Source organism: Mus caroli, unplaced genomic scaffold (assembly GCF_978045245.1).
Source record: "Mus caroli unplaced genomic scaffold, Mus_caroli_1 scaffold_11, whole genome shotgun sequence".
Taxonomy (NCBI): Eukaryota; Metazoa; Chordata; class Mammalia; order Rodentia; family Muridae; genus Mus; species Mus caroli.
The window spans coordinates 101,865,923-101,887,427 of NW_028227266.1; the positions used below are offsets into that span (position 1 = coordinate 101,865,923).

The 21,505-nt window shown below is 46.8% G+C and overlaps 1 protein-coding gene across 1 annotated transcript in view; it reads left to right on the plus strand.

Annotated features, from left to right (window-relative positions):
• The first annotated feature begins 13,788 nt into the window (after nucleotides 1–13,788).
• Nucleotides 13,789–21,505, plus strand: part of Rab6b (RAB6B, member RAS oncogene family) — a 72,358-nt gene continuing 64,641 nt past the window's right edge. Inside the window, exon 1 of the mRNA XM_021172658.3 lies at nucleotides 13,789–14,249. Within this exon, the coding sequence (XP_021028317.1) occupies nucleotides 14,180–14,249 (70 nt within the window). The 5' untranslated portion in view covers nucleotides 13,789–14,179. The remainder of the gene's footprint in view (nucleotides 14,250–21,505) is intronic.

Consider the following 21,505-nt stretch of genomic DNA (forward strand, 5'->3'; position numbering starts at 1 on the left):
TTCTTACTGAAATCTAAGAGAAAGGTGACATTTCTTCCTTGCTTTCTCAGTCTGCTGTCATAGGGAGAAAACAATTAAGTTGTAACACTAGGCATAATTTATAACAACACACTAGCCTGTATTGCTTGAAACTCATTTGGAACAGAAAATATTACAATTAGTAGATTTTTAGCCCCAAACATCTTTATCTATTTGTCTCACCTCAACAGAGTGCAGTATTTACTTATTAGATGAAAGCTTAATTATTATTATTACTATATGGCTTAATTTTACACTTGCAAAGTACTTATTCCAAAAACGGTTTTGTTTGTTTCTAAAAAAAAAAAAAAAAAAAAGGCTAATTCTCTACCCATGAGTTTAAAAAAAAAAAAAGAACTCATTTAATATGCTTACCCACATCTCCAAGCTTAAAACCCCTGTTTTCACTCAGCTTTCTATGGGGTTGCCAAGATGGCCGCTCCCCCGCCCCACCCCTGGCTGACGAGACACAAGAAAGGCAGAGGAAGGAGTGTGCCCATCGCCTCTGCTGTGAGGACTGCGAGTCAGGAAGCTCCAAACCACTCTGGTGTTTATCTGTGTTGCCACAGCTTTGGGCTGATAATCTGCCAGGGCTTAGTGGGTCAGAGGTGGGGTGTCAGGTATAAAGGTGTGATGGTTTTCATCTTGACAGGGTCTGGGATCACCCAGGGGACAAGCCTCTGGGCGCAGCTCTGCAGGATAATGTAACTTCGGTGACAGCAAGCAGTTGTGTTGGATTAACTGGTGTGGGAAGACATGGTCGTTGAGTGAGCAGCCTCATTCCCTGGGGTCGGGTCCTGGGCATTGTGAAAAGGAGCAGCTGAGTTGAGTACAAGCTCTCTGCCTCCAGCTGGGTCATCACAGTTCCTTAGTTATCATAAAAGAGATGCCATTTTTATTTTAAAGTGAGTCTGCTATAAATTCTTACCATAATAATAATAATAATAGTAATAATAATAATAATGCTCTTGCCGGGCGTGGTGGCGCACGCCTTTAATCCCAGCACTCGGGAGGCAGAGGCAGGCGGATTTCTGAGTTCGAGGCCAGCCTGGTCTACAAAGTGAGTTCCAGGACAGCCAGGGCTACACAGAGAAACCCTGTCTCGAAAAACCAAAAAAAATAATAATAATAATAATAATAATAATGCTCTTAAGGAGGGAAGTTTACTATTGCTTTGTCTTTCAGTATTGAGGCCAAACCTTGTGTCTTTACCACTGAGCCACACTCATAGCCCCCTCCTCCACGCTATTACGCTTTTTTACTCCTCAGATACTTAGTTTATAAACTCTGTGATCAATCACATCAAGACGAGAGGGACCACAACCAAGGATTCCTTGTCGAGTGATTAGAGAACAAATTCAAGTCCCTGGCATAAATATGGTGAAGGGCCAGAGAGTTTATAAAGTGTTCCCTTGTACATAATCTTTTTTCCGTAGCAAACATACAAAATAAAGCTAGCACTATAATTGTGGTTTCTACGCCTCAAAGTGTGTGTGTGTGCACGCACTTGTGTGTATGTTTGCATGATGATGGTGGTGTGGTGGTGGTGGTATTGGTGGTGGTGGTGTTAGAATGTATGAAACTGAACCCCGGGTCACACTATATGCTAGGTAAGTACTACCACTGAGCTGTACCCCCAGCCCAGCCCCCAAAGCCGCAAAGTTAAGGACTAGATTCCTTCTAGAATTAACAAAGAAGCCTAGAGTTAAAGTGCAGAAAGTTAGAAATCTTAAGAAAACAAACTACTTCCAGGTTATGACATAATTAAAATAAAGAACTAATATTTCCCATTTTGTCTTTTATATAAAGAAACTCAGTGTGTGTTTGTGTAAATGTCTCTTTTATTTCCTCAGATGAAGGGATCAGAAGAGAGCTGTACCCAAGCTGTGTGCACGCACAAGTTGGGCTGAGCCCAGAGTGTTTGTTTAAACTGTTGTAATTATCCCAAGGGCTAGACCTGGAAGCTCCTAGCCTCCATACAACTTCATTTTCCAAGCTGACTGATTCAATCCAGCTTCTCTTGGCTTTTCACTGAATTTCTCTGCTTGACCTTGTACTAACTTTGGCAATATGTTCTAATCTTCTGGCTCCTTCTCATGTTCTGGCTAGTTCTGTCTTCACCTGTCTAGCTTGTTCTCTCTGCCACCTGTCTTTGTAAAGCAGTCTTACTAAAACTACCACACACAAACACCATCCACCTTTCTCTCTTGCTGCTCTTAAGTAGCCTCTCTTTCCTGTGCTGGTCTTGTGTGAGCTATCTCTGACTCATTCTATCAAATCTCTCTCTGGTTCATCACTTTGTCTGCCCCTCAATTAGACATTACTTCCTCAATTAGACATTACTTTCAAACATAGCTGCTCCCATCTACAAACTAACCTTACCTTCATTTTGAGTGATTAAATGTGTACACAAAGATCTTTATTCCAACCAGATCACATAGATCTAGAAGGTCCTTGGATGTGCTCCCTTGCCAGAGCAGCCATGTTGCTGGATTAAAATTCCTCTATAGGTATGTAACAACAATAACTACTACAACAGCTACAACTGCAGCAGCAGACCTGATTAGTATAAATTATTCACACACTGCAACAATTGGGGTGGAAGTTTCTGCATATGTCAAACAATGCAGATTTACCTGGTGTTTTGCTGAAGCAAGGCCCATGGGAGGACGCTTGATATTTGGAGAGAGTATAAATAGGACTCAGTGACAATGACGGTGCCCTTACATAGCTAGCTTTGCAATGCTTCATTGGTCTTGCGTCTTCATCTTCGTTCATCTTCCCTTTGTTGAGAGAGACACAGCAGAGAACTTCTCCTGGTATCCAGGCTGGTCCTGTTCCTTCCTCCCTCTGACTCATGCTGATTCTGTGGAGGCCTGGCTCTTTCTGTTGCTTTTTCTGGGCCACTGCTGCTGATTCCTGTTTGGTTTCCTGACTCTACTGAACTAGACTGCTGGTATCCTGACAAACGAAGACTGGAATCACCCCCCAGAGAACTACTTCTAAACAGGTCCACATCCCTTTGTCCTATTAACCTAGAAGGGGGGTCAAAATATTTGAGAACCTTTATTAGAAGTAGGTTTTAAAAAAAAAATCCAAGCCTACAGTTGTGGTCTAAAGTGAAGGTTTTGAGTATCAAGTTGCCAAAAGGTGTACTTCTAATGGTTAACTTAGATAGTCAACATAGTTGGATTAATAGATACCTGAGGTATTGAGATACACTTTTGGTTGTGTCTATGGGAACTTTTCTAGAGAGCACTGGAGAGAGATGGCCAGACCTGAATGTGGGCAGCTCAAGATTCAGGGTCCTAGAACAACTAAAAAGAAAAAAAGGAGGAGGAGAAAGAAGAGAAAGAAGAGAAGGAGGAGGAAGAAGAGGAGGAGGAAGAAGAGGAAGAAGAGGAGGAGGGAGACAAGGAAGAGGGGGATGAATAGGAGAAAGAGGAGGAAGAAGAGAAGAGAAGGAAGAAAGGGGGAAGAAGAAGAGGGGGAAGAGGAAGAAGAGGAAGAGGAAGAGGAGGAGGAAGAAGAGGAGATCAGTTGAGCACTGGCATTTTTCCCCACTGTTTTCTGGTCCACTGAGAAGCTAAATGGTGAGAGGTCACGGGTGGAGTCACGCTTTGCCTGTCATTCACGTTTTGCCTGTCATGGTAGACTCATACCCTCACACCATGAACCAAAAAAAAAAAATGTATTTTCTCTCAAGTTGTTTTGTTGTCAGGCATTTGGTCATAACAACAAGAAAAATAAGTAATACACTAGTTTAAAAATCATGTTGGTCTAGGAAATCAATAACCCGTGTCAACTTATCATTAGTATCCCATTAAAGGGGTAACATATTACTTTAAAATAACCCCAAACTTACAAACATAGGGCATTCTTCACAAATGTCTCATACTTTTGTAACCAATGTATACAATAGCAATAATTATGATTAAAATATGCATATTGATTCATTTTCAAAAAACTGTTTCAAGTCATTATTTTTGGTTTGTATTATGAAAAGCTGCAAAATAAATGTTTGTTCTTATTTTGCCAGATCATAAATAATTTTCCCTCTTTCTTTGCCATTTCCAAAATAGATACTTCACACAAGAGTGTAATAGCAGGAAGGAGAAAAAAATCCCACTGACATTTTTAACTTTGTTTATTGAATATCTGGCCAACATTTCTTTTGAACTTCTCATCAGTCTGGGCTTTTAAACTCAGTGCTGAAACACTTTCTGGCATGATCAAGCCTAATTTTATTTATATCTAGCTGAGATTGTTTTTGACATATATAAAATATTCAAAATATTCTTATTTCAGATTCAGTTTAGACATTTAGGCCACAAGTGGACAATATTTTTCAAACTAATTTGGAAGTCCTCGAACATATGAAAAATACCATAGGATAGTATCTCTTATGCTTCATGAGTTACAGAAACTTTCAACAGTACCTACAATTTTTCTAACATTTAGATCAATTATTTATGATATTATGAAGAAGGGAATCTACTCTACAGAAATCTTAAGTTAAGAAGATTAATTTTGGTCGGGCAGTAGTTGTGCACGCCTTTAATCCCAGCACTCAGGAGGCAGAGGCAGGCGGATTTCTGAGTTTGAGGCCAGCCTGGTCTACAAAGTGAGTTCCAGGACAGCCAGGGCTACACAGAGAAACCCTGTCTCGAAAAGAAGAAGAAGAAACCTTTTCTAGTCAAAAATACAACTTAGACCTTGGGAAATATATTATATGTTTAATTCTAATTTCAGGATAATTCCACTACTTCTTACTGACCTGAAATTAGTTTGTTAGCAAGTTCAGCATTAGTTGAAAATATCTACAATTCTTGTCTCATTTGGTTTTGTTTGTTTGTATGATTGTCGGTTTTTTTAAGACAAGGTTTCTCTGTGTAGGCCTGGCTGTCCTGGAACTTACTCTGTAGACCAGGCTATAACCTCGAACTATCAGATCTGCTTGCCTCTGCCTCCTGAGAGCTGGAATCGAATATTTCTCATACACAGGAATTTCGTTTTTGTATGCTGTATGTAGCAGGTTTTAGTTGCTCTCAGTATGACATTTGTACATAACTTCCAATAGTTTTTTTTATTGTGTGTGTGTGTGGTGTGTGTGTGTGTGTGTGTAACAGAGAGGTCAGTCAACATTGGATGTCTTCCATGATCAACTTCCGTTTTACTTTTAAAACAGGTTTCTCACTGAACCTGAAGCTCACCAATTTGGCCAGAATGGTTGTCCAGAAAGCACCAGGAATCTACCTGTCTCCACCCACTCCTCGCTGGGTTTACAGGCATCTGTAGACCATGCCCATCTTTTTGTGGGTGTTAGGGTCAAACCCAGGTCCTCACGCTTGCGCAGTCAGCACTATACAGACCGAGCCGTCTCTCCTCCCCTGGTTTCTTTTTCTTTTGTTCTGGTGATAGTACTCTTGTCCCCCTAGATTCTCATTTATACTCTCATTTTATACTTAAAGCTTTGTGCACTCATTCGCTCTTTAATTAATTAACTACTGTGTGTGGTGTGTGTGAGAGCGTGTGTGTTGTATGCGCAGTTACATGTACCTATGTGTGTCATCTGAAGTCAGAGGATGAGGTCAGGTGTCCCGCTGTCACTCTTCATCTTGAGATTTTTGAGGCAGGATCTCTCACTGAGAGACCAGGCTGGCCTCCTGTCTCTAAACCAACACAGTGAAGGATTTCCAGGCTCAAGTGACCACACCTGGCTTTTTTTTTTTTTTTTTTTTTTGAGACAAGGTTTCTCTGAATAGCCCTGGCTGTCCTGTCCTGGAACTCCCTTTGTAGACCAGGCTGGCCTCGAACTCAGAAATCTGCCTGCCTCTACCTCCTCTGCCTCCCTAGTGCTGGGATTAAAGGTGTGCGCCACCACCGCCTGACCACACCTGGCTTTTTGATGTGGTGTCTCAAGCTTGCCCACAGAGCAAGCTTATTATCCATTAAGCCATTTCCACGGTCCCTAATCTGTTACTTTCTAAACTAGAAAAATAATTTCATTAGTAATTACAACTTATATGGGTCCCACTGTACCTATATTATCTGAATATAATATTGCACCATTATACTGATGTATAAATATATAAATAAATTCACGCTGAGTCAATCCATTAGCACTGACTAGAAACACAAAGTGCTTATGCATAGTTATAGAAAACCCTGTGACACAAGGATATAATGTTACGTAATGCAATATAATTTGTTAGAGCAAATTACAGTCCATAAAAATTATAAAGTTGTGGGGTTTTCTTTTAAGTTGTGTTTTAAAAAGAAAATGTCTTATACTCTTTGGTGTTTAAGTTGTGATATCACTATTTCAAATTGGTGTGGAAAACACACTCTTAGGAAAACAGTCCAGACGCTTCTTCAAGTTAGCATGTGACAGAGAAGTCTAACTCCTGGGCATTCATGCTACTGGTCTGAAGGTATATATGTATATATATATATATATATATATATATATATATATATATATATACATATACATATATATATGTGTGTGTGTGTGTGTGTGTGTGTGTTAACGCCAAGATCTGTATGTGTATATTGATGGCAGTTTTATTTATAAATTCCCCAAATTGAAACAATAAAACTGTATCATAATTGACAAATAATAAAATATGATAAATAGCATATCTAAATAATGAATTTCTGCTTACAATAAAAAGAAATAAACAATTTAGTAATTCCAGCTTAACTAATTTTTCTAAGTGAGATAGAATAGATCCCAAAGGCTATGTATTGAATGCTCCCATTTGTATGACCTTCTGGGAAGCACAAAGCCGTAGGAGCAGAAAGCAAGTCAGTAGCTGTGTGAGTCTGGAGAGGAGGGATATGTTCAGTGTTGTGAGCTAGAGAAGGGACTCCCAGGATGGTTCTTTGTGATGCTGTAATAGTGGGTAAATAACTCAAAATCTGTAGGAATTAGTACAATAAATAGATTTACTGTATGAAAACGTCATGTGAGACTAGGTTATCAAGTGAACTCAGGGTGGGATGCAGGCAGATAATCCAGCTCTATTATAAATCAGTGGCATAACTACATCCTATTTTATTTTCCTGTTATTGTGATAAAATACTCTGATAAAAGCAATGTAAGTGGTAAAAAGTTTGTATTGGCTAGGTTTTTTTTCTCACCTTGAGCCAAGCTGGGTCATGAGGAAGAGGGGTCCCAGGAGAGAAAATGGTTCCATCATATTGACCTGTAGGCAAGTCTGTGTGGGCATTTTCTTGGTTTTCTTGATGTGGGAAAGTCCAACCCACTGTGGTCAGTACCACCCCTGGGCAGGTGATCCTGGATTCTAAAGAAGAAAAAAAAAAAAAAAAAGCAAAGCAAAGCAAAGCAAAACAACAATAAGAATCTAGGATCAGCAAACTGGGAAAAGCTAGCCAGTAGTCAATATTCTTCCATGGCCTCTGCTTCAGTTTGTGCCGCCAGGTTCCTGCCCCAACTTCCCTCAGTGATGGACTGTAATCTGCAAAGTGAAATAGATCCTGTCCTTCTTAAGTTGCTTTTGGTGATGGTGTTTATTACAGCAATAGAAACCTAACCGGAATGGGCTTCATTTTAGCTCACGATTCCAAGGAAAGTATCCCAAAGGCCAAACAAAACAAAAACAAAACAAAACAAAACAAAAAACCCTCACCCATAGGAAGCTCTAGCTTGTGAAGATTCAAATTCATTTAAAGCAAGAAAGCCCAACTTCAAAGAGTTCCATGCTCCTTGAAAGCAACTGCCTAGGAAAATGTCTCCCCAAGGCCAGCGCACAAAAGCCAATGTGGCCGTGTAGTTCAAGGGTACCAGGATCTATCCCAAGCTAGTAGCAGAATCTACACCGTGGAGAATAAAAGATTAGAGACTCTTGATGAGCAGCTGAGGCCTGGCAGTGTGCAGCAGGGCTGGAGACCCTAAATAGAGGTACTAAAAGGCCATTGTATAAAGTTGTGAAAATTAAGCCCCAGTGTTATGGAGGCCTCCAAGGGTCAGAGGTCAGCACTAAGGGACATCTCTCAAGGAGATCTGCAGGCATGGAGAGGAGGTGGCCTCGGAGAGACTCTGTGTGTTCTACAGGTGACAGAGTCAGAGGAGTGAAGCTACGGCGGAGCCCTGGGATGCCCAGTTGACTACGTGACCAGCTCCAGATGCTGGATAGGAAGCTGCAGGACCTCCTATTTATTCATCCTGTTGGATTTTAGTTTTGCTTTGGTGTAATTGTACTCTGCTATGCCCTGGTTCTCCCATTTTCAAATATATTTACTCCGTGCCATTATATATTGGAAGTATGAACATTATTATCATTATTATTTTATAGGAGCTGACAGTTTAAAGACTTTGGACTTTTAAAATACTGAAGTTATTAAAGACTACGGAGACCTTTAATGTTGGGATGAGTGCATCTTTCATGGTCTTGAGCCTGTGAGGAAGGGAAATGGAAGGGCATATTAGTTATTTTCCTGTTGCTGTGATAAAACACCATAACCAGACAGACCTGACTTACAAAAAGAAAGAGCTAACTTTGGCCTTCGGTTCCAGAGGAAGAGTCCATAATGACAGAGGAGACATGCAAGGCAGCTGATAGCCGCAGCTGTGGAGAAGGTCACATCTTCAACCACAAGCAGAGAGCAGAAAACCAACTAGAAATGGGACAAGGCTATCAACTCTGAAAGCCTGGGCCATCTGACAGACTCCTTCCAGCAAGGCTCCATCATCAAAAGACTCCACAATTTCCCAAACAGATCCTCCAGCCAGGGACGGAACCCCAACTATGTGTGTCTGTCGGGGACATTGCTCACTCAAACCACCACAGAGGTTATGGTTTCAAAGTGATGTGTTTGATCCGCTTCCCCCAAGGCTCATGGAAACCTCGTGGAAGAGGAAGGAGAAAGACTGTAAGGTCCAGAGGCCAAAAAGTGTCTTCAGTATCTGTCAGGACCACAGCATTCATAAGCTCAGAGCAGAGCAGCTGTGGTAGTCCACACAAGACTCACACAAGAGAAACAAACAAATAATGTCAATATATCAAAAGTGCATTGTTTAAGATGATCAAGGAAACCAATAAACCTCTAGATAGAATACTGGGGGCAGGGAAGAAGACAGCTCTAACCTGCCAAAATCTGGAATAGGAGACGTATCACTAGACAGTTTATAGAATTAAAAGATTAATAAGGCAGCATTACAAATAGTCTCTCTCACACACAAAGTGTGTAGCTTAAGTGGAAAAAATTCCTTTAAAGACGCTGACTGTTGGTGATCCATCAAGAAAGAGAACAGAAAACCCCAAAAGTCTAATATTTACTGAAGAGACTGAATTGGTATTTTTAAATCTCCCCATAAAGAAAACCAAGAATCAACAGCTTCATTCAATAATTCCATCCAACTTAAAATTGTTTCACTAACAAGTTATTTTAGCTCACACTTTTGATCCCAGCACTTGGGAGGCAAAGGCACGTGGATCTCTGAATCTGAGGTCTGCCTGGTCTACAATGGGCGGCCAGGGCTACACAGAGAAATCCTGTCTTGGAAAACCAAAAACTAACAATAATTTTTAAAAGTACATAAAAAGTTTAAATCTTTATTTAGATGTGTCTATGTGAGTATATACCCATGAGTGCCGGTGGAGAGCAGAAGAGGGAGTGAGAGACCCCTGGCTCTGGTCATGAGCTGCCTGATGTGGGTGCTCAGAACAGAACTCTGGTCTTTCTGAAGCACGGGAAGTGCTCCTAACCACTGAGTCATCTCTCCAGCCCTTCCATTCAACATTTAAGAAACAACTCCAATTTTACATAAGCTCCTGCCACAAATGGGTGATGCCTATGTACTTCCCGGTTCATTTTCTGAGGCCAGCATGACTGTTATCCAAACCAAATGATGACATTAATTTTGTTTGTTTTTGTTTTTATTGGATATTTTCTTTATTTACATTTCAAATGTTATCTCCTTTCCTGGTTTCCCCTCTGAAAAACACCCTCTTCCTTATCCCCCTCCCCCCTCCCCCTGCTCACCAACCCACCCACTCCTGCTTCCTGGCCCTGGCATTCCCCTACACTGGGGCATTCAGCCTTCACAGGACCAAGGGCCTCTCCTCCCATTGATGTCTTACTAGGCCATCCTCTGCTACATGTGCAGCTGGAGCCATGAGTCCCACCATGTGTACCCTTTGGTTGGTGGTTTAGTCCCAGGGAGCTCTGAGGGTACTGGTTAGTTCATATTGTTGTTCCTCCTATGGGGCTGCAAACCCTGTCAGCTCCTTAGGTCCTTTCTCTAGCTCCTTCACTGGGGACCCTGTGCTCAGTCCAATGGATGGCTGTGAGCATCCGCTTCTGTATTTGTCAGGCACTAAAAATGATGATATTATAAGAGAAGAAAATTGCAGGACAACATCACTCACAATTGTAGACAAAAAAAAAAGTGCCAAAATTTTAGAATGCCAAATTTAATATATATAAAAGAACAACTTATTATAATCGAGTGAGGTTTATCCAAAGAATGCAAAGAACGCAGGCATCCATTGTGGGTGAGGGAAGGAAGAAATTACTGTGGTCCACACCTCTCAGTAGTAATGGAGTAGACTACTGATACAAACAGGAACTCAGAATCTGTCCATGGAGTTATCTCAGGTGAGAAAAAAACCCAGCCCCCGCCCCATGTTCCGTACGATATAATTTCGTTCAGATTCTTGAGTCTAAGGAAATGAAATAGTTCAGTGATTGAGAGCGAGGAAGGGATAGGTGTGAAGAAGGCAGGAGTGTTCCCATGGTGATGGGACACTTTATTCTTGATTGTCTATATACAGGCCGTGACAATGAACGTGTAAGATACTACCATGGTGGAAGTGGGTAGGGCAGGTTAGATAAAGTACCCACGGGTCTGACTTTTTTTTTGCAACTTCTTGTGAACGCATAATGACTTCCAAATGAAGAGAAATCTGTAGTTATGTTTTAATGTAAATAGCCAAGGGAAAATAGCCAAGCCCTTCTTGAAGAACATGAAGAAACATGGGTGGTGGGGTAGTTGTATGTTCTGACAGCGATCGTTGGTGTAAAGATAACAAACATACATCAGGTTTTAGCCCTTGATGTATTTCCTCTCTGCAGAGCTTTGGAACCTTTTCGCAGGTGCACCAGGAGACAGGAGACAGGAGACCAGTCCTATCTGCACCATTTGCAAAGCAGAAAGAAGGCTGGGTGCTCTTTCCAAGGTTAGTTTCCTGGCTCTGCTAAGGTACCGTGGTTATGTAAGATGTTATCGTGGGGGCTGTTGGATGAGGAGGCACAGAAACTTCCTGTACTATTTTTTGAATCCTCTATGTAGTCTAAAACTATTTCAAGCTTTAAAAACTGGACACATTTTTACTGAAAATGGTTTCAAAATTGGGGCAGACGATGGAATGCTAAGCAGACATGGGAACCAAAGGCTCTGCTCTATGCATCCACAGGAATCTTGGGAGTACAGCGAGAAGGGAAGAGCAAGTCAGAAGACAGAGTTTGAAATATGAATTCAAAAGACTCAAGAGAAATGGAAGTGTTGTGAGTTTGGGTTTTCTGCCTTGGGGAAGGAGGGAAAGAGGCAGGGGATAAAAGAAGAATTAGAAGACAGGTGTGAGCCGGGCGTGGTGGCGCACGCCTTTAATCCCAGCACTCGGGAGGCAGAGGCAGGTGGATTTCTGAGTTCGAGGCCAGCCTGGTCTACCGAGTGAGTTCCAGGACAGCCAGGGCTATACAGAGAAACCCTGTCTCGAAAAACAAAACAAAAAAAAAAAAAAAAAAAAAAAAAAAGAAGAAGACAGGTGTGTGTTCACTGCGATATGATGTCTTTCTATGTCCCTCATCCAGAGAACACACTCATCAGGTAGGGCAGAAAGATGCTATGCAGAAGAAACTATTTCTAGCGAGGCTACCAAAAGAGGCTTATAGTGGCTCTTTTTTTCTATCACATGGGAAATGCCTGATATCCCAGGACAGAATAAAGATAATCCCTTCCCCCCAAGAGACAAAGGAATGGCAAGGGTAAGGGAGAGACTTGGAAGAGAGCAGAAGCATTCTAAGGTTAGGATTCACACACAGTATGAAGACCATGCTGTGTAGTTCTGCCCAGACTGCAGGAGCCAACCCAGCAGACTGAACCAGTACAGATGAGGAGATGCTGGATGGAAGGTGTGACCTCCCACCCCTTGAATGCCTTGACCTCCATAGGCAGGGAGGGGTGTGGCTTAGGAGTATCTCCTTCACTGCTGGAACGTCCAACTTCTAGCTACGGAGACACAACATTGCAATCTACAAACTTCACACTGTAAAACCAGGCAATGGAATCAACAACAATAAACAAAACTTGCCCCCCAAAAATGTAGAAACCCATCCAGTATCTCATAATGTTCTACATAAGATTACAGTATTGTGTTGGGCTGAATTCATAGCTATCCTGCAAGGCATATGGCCTGTGGACAGTGGGTCGGACACACCGGCCAGAACTTTCCTCAGCCCATGCTGGATCCTGAGACAGCAACAAACTCCGGGCAAAAGTAGGGTGGAGTCTGAGAGAGTTATATTAGTCTGGTGCCCAACCTGGCCTGCTTATATCTCAGAGGGATGACCTCCGACTCCAGGGATTTTAAACCAAAGAAGACCACAAGAATAAAACAGTTACTCCGATTTGAGAGTAGTTTTAGACGTTAATTCGAGCACTCAGCAACTGTTTCCTAAACTCTAGGTGAACTGGAACCTCAGCTGCTTCCATGGAGTTTCCTGTGAGGGTTTAATGTGCGGTGGGAGACTCTAGTGGGTACATTCGGGGTAAACTCACAAGTGTTCCCTGGGAAATCTGTAGCCACGGGTGTGTGTATGTATGTGTGTGTGTGCGTGTGTGTACATTTCACTCCTGGCTTGCTTTGTGTAACATACACTACACATTCCAAACATTCACAAACAAACATTCCCTGAATGGCCAGAGAAGGTCAAGACCAGCAAGTGGCTGGAGAGGAAGAGGGGAGGGGCTTTGTAAAGCCTCGATTAACCCGATGCCTTAGAGTGTACTGCTTGGGGGCTGCGTTTAACCTTAGTCTGGCGTCTACTCTTTGCTCTCACCCTACTCTGTGTGCCCTGCAAACTTAGAGGTCGCTCTCTTATCCTCTTGGAGCTCATTACCTGAAAAAACCTAACTAGTAGGGCGCAGGAGTGTGGTTGGAGGCAGGGCATTGTCTTTGGGTTAGTGGAGCTGTCTTCTACCAGGCAAGTTAGGTTTCAAACCCTAGTAGGCATATCCTGTAAGGGTGTCTTCTCTCTCACTGGCCAGCTCCTCCGGGGACAACCACAGATCCCCTCCCCATTTAGAGTCTAAGTCTAGCTAGATAGGAGGTAAGCTAGAGGCCAGCAGGGGCCACCGAGGAGCCATACCTCAGGTCTGAGCCAGGTATCGCACATCTTCCTACTCACCACCACACCACACACTGACCCTTTCCTATGTTCCCGCCCTGTCCGACCATCTGGGTCTGAGACGGAAGAAGGGAACCGCATTTAGGTGTCAAAGACCAGAAGCAAATGTCCTCTTGACCAAGTCCTGTCTTTTTTTCCCCCCTAGGTGGGTGGGTGAGACAGAAGCAGCAGGGCAGAGCAAGCCGCTCCAAAGAGGGCACCTCTCTTAGGCTCAAAAGGAGGTGGCTCTCCCAAGCCGGCTGCCCGGGTGGGGGCTGGATGGCGCACGCCCCCCAAACCCCGCAAACCCACCGGCTCCGCATGACATCAGAGGCTTGGGAGCGCGCAGAGCGCAGGCGCGGGCGGAGCAGGCGGGCGGGAGGGGGCGCGTGGCGCTGCTCGGAGAGCGCTCCTCCGCCCAGCTCGGTCCCTGCGCCCCGCTCCGCCCGTGCCTCGCTGCCCGCGCCGAGCTTCGGGCGTCCACAGCGCGCCCGTCGCCCGTGCAGCCAGCGCCACCCAGGACTGCGCCGCGCACCCCGCCTCCTCCCTTTCCGCCGTCGCCGCCGTCGGACACGCAGCCGCAGGCCGGGGCCCGGCCGCAGCTGGGGAGTCAGGGGCGCGCGCAGCCAGCCCTTCCCCCTCCGGCTCCCGCACCGCTCGCCGCCTCCCCTTGCCCTCCTCCTCTCCCCTCCCTGCTCCTTCACCGCTTCCTCCTCCTCCTCGCCCGGCCCCAGCTGCCAGCACCATGTCCGCAGGGGGAGATTTTGGGAACCCGCTGCGAAAATTCAAGTTGGTTTTCCTAGGGGAGCAGAGCGGTGAGTACTCGGCTTATTCTCTCGGCTCGGAGCCGAGTCTTTTCCCCACGCCGCCCATTCAGCCACCCCACTAGGGACCCTCCCAGCCCTGGCTCGCCAAGGCCCTTCCACGCCCCGGTAGAGGAGAGGGATGCAGATGGGGAGATGGGGCTAGCTCGGGTGGGGCCGGGCTGGGGAGGACCAAGGGGGAAAGGAAGAAGGTGGCTCTGGGGGTCAAGGGATGAGGATGAGTGTGAGATCTGGGTACCCGGTGCAGGTGCGTCCGGGAGGAGGACCGAGGGCGGCGGCTGGCTCACCCGCTCTAGGCGCCGGGCTCGCGGGCTCGCTGACTAGCTCGCACTGCGGCAAGGCTGCAGAGCACTGTGCAGGTGTCTGGGTGCCGGCGAGGGTGTGGGCGAAGGGACAGGAGCCTCTCTTGGGAGAACGAGGTGGGGCTGGAAAGTGGTTGCCCCCACCCCAAGGTTGCGCCCGAGGGGCTCCCTGCGGACCCTGCCTGGAATCTAGGGAAAGGACACGTCCAGCTCTGGAGCAGATTGCTGCTGGGAAATGGGGAACACGACACCTGCCCCTTTTCGAAAAGAGTGGGTGCAAGTGGTAGGGAAACTGGGCACTTAGCTTCTCTGGCTTACATCCGACTGGGCAGAAGGTTCTAGACTCACTGTCCTTAATTAATGCGTTAGCCTCTTTGGGGCTTAGGGGTGTGGATCGTGAGAATGAAGATTCTTCCCATAGCAGGTGACTTGGGGGATGGTACAGAGGCGTCTCATATCTGTGAGCTTGGCACTGGGCAGAGAAAGGCCTAGGCGACACGCCCTGCCTGGCTTCCCTGCCCCCTCTCGAGAGCATCAGTGGAGCCGGTGGATTCTCCCACCCCCATCTCCCAGCTCACCGCCCTTCTTGGGGGAGGGGAGGTCACCGTGGCAGCCAGCCAGAGCCTAAGGAGGGGGAGAGTAAGGGTTTCTTTGCCGCCCAGGAGTCTCCCCTCCCAAGTATCTGACACCCAGTTTGGTCCAAGGTGGGAAGCCCAGACTGAAGAGCAGCGACCCCTCTGATACCTGTGGGAAGGAGTGGCTCCTTGAGAGCCTCGGTCCAGGAGTCTCCTAACCAGGGGGTTACAGACATAAGCTGGGCTTCTGAGCATTTCTGCTGGAAGAGAAGGGGATTCCTGGGGGGGGGGGGGGCGGGATCCCCAGCTCTAGCTCTGTAAACCAGTTCTGTTAGCTGGTTTGGAGGCCAAGAGGAGGAAGGCCGTGGGAGGACCTGGTGGGCCCAGGCACCGTGCAGCTATGACGTGTGCGTGTGGGCTGTGGAGGTCACATGGCCACCTCCTGTCTGCTGATGCTCAGTACCTGAGCTGGAGGGTTGGGAGCCGGGCGGAAGTCGGGGTTGCCTGTCCCGGAGAGCTGGGTTTGGGACATTTCACATAGTACCCAGCTCAGCTAGGTAGCCAGCTGGATCTGATTCCCTGTGCTTTGTAGATCCCAAGTGTCACAAAAGACACCTCTGTTCCTTGCTGTGTGGAAAGGATTTGGGGAGCACCTCACCCCTAGGAGGGAGCCTGCAGGTGCACAGCAGCCTTGGGGGATGGGTCCTCAACTGTGTTGTCATTTGCCTGATTCCAGGCCTCCTGGACACTCAGTTTCTGTCTTTGAGTAGTGGGTAGCTGGAAGCAGCCCTTATGCCTCATGTTTTTCCCCAGTGCCTGGACTATGCTGGAGTTCAAAGAATATTTGTTAATTCTAAATCTGAACACAGTTCCATAAAGAATCCTATGTGGTGAGTTTGAATGAAACTCTGGGCTCCCTTAGCAACTGCTGATGGGTGGAACACACACACACACACACACACACACACACACACACACACACACACACACACACGCCACCCCCAGTGAGAGTTCCGCCAACCCCTCCAGGTCTGGAGTCACAGAAATGAGAGGCAACCTTTCCTCGCATGCTCATGTGGAGAGAGAGAGAGTGGGGAGGTCTTGCCCAGAGACCCACTGTGAGTTGTGAACACTTTGGGAGCAGGAACCCACACTTCCCCTTTCCCGTCTGCCATTTTTAACTAGAGTGTCATTGGGAAGTAAGATGACCTTCAGTGCGGGAAGCCAAGTCTGGAACCTCTTTGAGAGGATTTATGGGCTCAGTTAGTTGGTTGTGGCCTGGTGGGAATGCTTGGCTAGTTGGTTAGGGGCAGGATTCATAGGCCCTTGGAACATAATCCATCAATGTGTTAGTAGTGAGTTGTTTACCTCGGGTGTACAGAGCTTGTGGTGTCTGTGAGTCACAGAAGTTATGTGTATCCCGGAGCCTAGTAGGCCGTGACTGTAACTCCTTCCATCTTACCTCCCGACAGTTTGCATGCCAGCATCCTCTGCAGCCTGTGCTGTGGAGGGCAGCTCCTGACATCTGGTCCAAACCCTACCCTAGCTCTCCCTTCCTGTGTGATCACGGAGACCCCTCACCTTCCATACCAGGGCACTTGAGCCAACTGAAATCTGAGGCCTAAGCTTCCCTATAGAGGCCAGCTAATGGAGATGGGGGAGGGAGGCGGTAAAAGCGGTTGAAAGAACACAACCTTCTCCTGATCTCTATTCCTGGCATTGTGTTAGCATCCCTCTTGGCTTGTGGACAGAGACAGCTGGATTCCAAAGAGGGGTGCCAGGCTTGGAGCAGGGTAAGGTAGGAGATACCCTGGAACAGATAATCATAGGTAGGCATGAGGCCTTCAAAGGTACCGAGGAACTGGTTCAGGTAGGAAGCCTTTGAGTGCCTGCTCTCCAGAACGCGCCTCCATCCTGGAGGAAAGTGTCTCAGCAGAGTGAATGGTGCATCCTCTCGCCTGTGGACTGTAGTCTGACTGGCAGTGCCTGTGTCACATGGAGTAGGATCCTGGCCAGGTGCTGTGGACTTAGGGTGAGGTGTTTCCTTGCGTCAGGTAGGTCATGCAATGCTGCTGGCGCTCAGGTCGCTGTGTGGCGCCTCCCGATTAGCCCTAACACGGGTGACAATGGTGGCGAACCCAAGAGGGTGGTGCACGCCAGACTGGTGTGGAGCACTCCATAGCATCTGAAAAAGACAGGCAAAGTCTGAGGGAGAGTGGGCCTGCGAGGTGTCCATCTTTCTCCCAAGTTACCAGAGCCTCCCAGGGGATCTGGACCTTACCAGACACATCCTGGTGTGTGTGGTGAGGAGGGAGGGAAGGGAGAGTGGACAGACACAGGGGGCTGTCTGCATTCCCGGGCTGAGGCAGTAGGCCATCCGTCTCTATAGGCCTGAGTACAAGGAGTAGGGGTAGATTTCAGAGAAACCCCTCTCTCCTTGGCCCAGCTCTGCAGAAAGTATAGGTAGAGGCACGCCTGTCAGGAGCGACTCTAACCTTCCGAACGCTACAGCCCTCTAATGCAGTTTCTCGTGTCGTGGTGACCCCCAACCATAAAAGCATTTTGTTGTTGCTTCATAACTGTAATTTTGCTGCTGTTAGGAAGAGTAATGTCAATATCTGATATGCAGAATATCTGACATGTGATCCCAAGGAGGTCTTGACTCACAGATTTGAGAATGATGGGATTGCTGGCACCCGGTTGAGACCGTCCTATACATCCTCTTCAGTTAAGGTTTAAGAAACAACTGTCCACAGACTGAGCCCTGTTCCCTGCAGCTGCCCCATGCAGCACACACCGTCCTGTCCTAGCTTGGTGGCAAGCCCACTGTCCCTTTTAGAAGCTTTTCTCCTTTCTACTTCCAGGCTTGTCACATGGACACAGCTTTGATTCTTTTAATGAGCATTAAAAAAAAAAACCCAAAACCCACAAAACTGGTTATGTGCAGTCCCATGACCCCTCTTCTGTCTCAGCTAGCTAAGGGTTTTAATTTAAGGATTTTAGGGTGAGTTTTAAGCACCCTAAGTGGGTGACCAAAGCACGTTGAGAAGATTGTGTCTGAGTCATCTCCTGCTCCCTGCTCCCGTCTGTGGGCTGTGCGTGCTCACCGAGGATCTTGATTCGAAAACGATGACATCTTTGATGTGAGAGATTTGCTGATGGCCTGTCAGCAGATTAACAGTGAAGGGAGGTGAGGCAGCTTTGTGTGGTGTTCTGTTGTGTTGTGTTTTGTTTTGTTTTGCCAGAGAATTGCATCATTATGCCATGGTCATGCCCAAGCACCTGAGATTCTCAAAGGTTTTCCCAACTCCCTTTATATCTCTGAAGAAACATGGAGGTGGTGTAGGGGCTCCTGTACTACCAGAGGTGGGGAAGGACACGGCAGACCAGAGCAGATCTCTTGGAGGCTCAGACACAATCCCCATGGTGTTCTGTGCCTTGCTTTCTCATCTCGGTTTTTTCCCCTCACCTTCTAATTTCTCTCTCCCTGCCCCCTCCCTTGGGTGCTAGTACAAGAGAGAGAACCTTGGGCATTGGGTATAGACCTACCACCCTTGATTATTTTTTTCCTATGTTTAATAAAGTGTGTAGGAATCACACAGACAGTAAGATGAGGCTGTCCGTGTTCCTTCTGTTACTATAATGAAACACCCGAGTCATGCCAGCTTTATAAGGAGAGCAGGTTTGTGGAGCTCACATTCTGGAGGGTCAAGGACAGGGTGCTGGCATTGGCTCCGTTCTGGTTGAGGCTCTCATGACAGATGACATCATGGTGGGGAGTGATTCTGAGGGCACGAGGTCATATTACCACAGGAAGTTAGATAACTTCACAATCCTTTCCCAACACTGGCTCCAAGGGATCAAACCCCTCTTAGTGGGTTTCCAGGCTTACTCTTTGGGGGAGGGGTTAGGTGAAGGTCAGGGGGTAGGAAGATGGACAAGGGTCTTACACAGGCCTCACTGGCTTTGAACTCCCGGTATGAATGAGGATAACCTTGAGTCCTCCTCCACCTCCTGAGTGCCAGGGAGTGGATCTAGGGCCTCATGCATGCCAGATGAAGCACTAAATCCCCTGGTCCCACCGCCACATGAGGACCGAGCCACATCCAGACCAGAGACTTGCGAGAGAGGAAAATGTTGTTATTTATAATCCTCAAATGCTCATAAATCATTTTAAAATAGAACAAAATAACTTCCTGTCCTTTGCTTCCATAGTGCACCCCTAAAACCAGTCTGTGTTGCCCTGACATTGCAGACCATCCTTAACAGACGTGAGAGAAGTGGCCTGTAGGTTACCTCCACCTGGCTCTCCCCACCCAACTTCCGCACCCAGTGCCTTTCACTGTGGCTTGACACAACAGGGCTCCTTGGTCTCAATATGACGACATTGTTGGCCACAACTGTCTGGGGAGCTGAAAGGTTACATAGAACAGTAAAACATAAGCAGGATTGAACTACTGTGCTGGACACTTTCTGTCTGTCTGTCTGTCTGTCTGTGGCTCTTTGTTGTTTCTTACTGTGCAGAAGAGGCGATGGAGGAACCCTTGGTGGAGGTTGCCAAGGAGAAGGACCAGACACGCCCTGAGATGGGCAGCTCTTTTGTTCCAGCCAGAAAGACAGGCTGCTGGGAAACAGCTCCAGGCAGGGCCTGGGGACTTGAAGTCCCAAGGGGACTGGGAATGGCAGGTGCTTTGTTTCTAGAGCCAGGGAGCATTACCCACCCCCCATGTTGGCTTACTTCGCAGGGCTCCTGAGGAGGTTTGTATTATAGGTCTGGGCTTCAGAAGTCAAATTTTCTTCATTATTTCTATAACTTTTGCTTGAAACTTAAGAGCGATCATTTTAAAGAGTAAAATTTTTGTTGCCATGAATACTTCTTATCACTTTAATAGTTTATTTTTAGAAAAAAAAAACATATTTATCCTGTTCTCTTGGTAACAAGACCAGTGGGAGTCCAGGTAACTGGGGCTACGTACCTCGGCCTAGCACCGTATCCAGGGAGTGATGTACTCAAGGGACAGGCCTGGGTCCTGAAGAATACAGCTGACAGTGTGGCCCTGAAGGCAGAGTTGATTCTTTAAAGTGGTCTCCGAGAAAGTCACTGAAGGGCTGGTTGCCATGTCCTTCCTCTGTGAACCTCAAGTCAATGCCCCGGGCTCTCCAGGGGCACTTTGTACCTTCCTGGTCACTCTGTGATAATCATGCACTGATTGCTATTTTGCGGTTCATGAGGCTGAGGCTTGGAAAGAGCTGGTCCTGCCTACCATTAGTGTAACAAATTAGAACTTGGAGTGCCGGGGTTTGGGGGACAGCTGAGTCAGGAGAGTGCCTGCCTTGCGAGCATGAATAGCTACCTGAGTTTGAGCCCCAAAACGCACACAAAAAAAAGTCGAGTGTGGTGGCAGATGCTTTTAATCCCAGCACTGGGGAGGCAGAGGCAGGTGTATTCCTGTGGCTCACCAACCAGCCAACCTGGTCTACGAGGTGAACTCAAGGCCTCCAGGTCAATGAGAGACGCTGTTTTATGGACCTTTGGATCAGGTCATTGTCCAAGGCAGAGCCAGGAGCAGGGACAGAAGAATATTGAGGACTTAAAAGCACAGAGTCTGTCATGAATGAATGACTCAGAACATCTGTACCAAACACTTTGCTAAAGAGGAACCAGTAGATCCCCTTGTAGCTCCACTGACCATGAAGAATGCTGGAGCCAACCATAGGGAGGACGGGCTTTGGGGAAGGAGGCAGGCAGGCTCTCCACAAAGGAGGCTGGCGGCCCTGGCATTGTATGGCAGGCAGTCTGTCTCCCCACACAGGGGATTGCTTACTTTGGATGGCCTGGAGGGAACCAACAGAGAATCAGCCTTCAGCCTACTTCTACTGGGGACATGCTGCTGGGGACTGGTTCCCAACAAGGGAAAAACCAGTCAAATCAGTGTCAGTTTGTGGACTAAGCCCTGCTGGGCCTTGTCTTGCTCCTGGGACTGCAGTGTCCTGGAAACACAGATGGCTTTTGCCACCTGTTAAATGAGTCCCTGCTCCACTCTGGCTCCCAAGGCTCCTGGGTACAGTGGTTTCTTAGGCCAGATGTCATTCGGTGCTGGCATTAAGCAAGATGTCAGGCTTATAATGACACTTCAGCCTGGAGATGAGCATGCCGCTGGCGTGAGGTGCTGCAGAGAGTCTCTCCTGACGTGTGCTTTGGTCCATCCTGTACTTCCTGTCACCAGAAGGCACTTCTTCCACATACAGATGGCCTTAGATGAAGGCGGCAAGGAAGGTACACCTCCCAGGCACTTGATGCTCAGCATAGGGAGAGAGCCAGAACCAAGGTGGGTGGTAGTGACCCTGCCTAAGCTCCTGCTCTGACCAT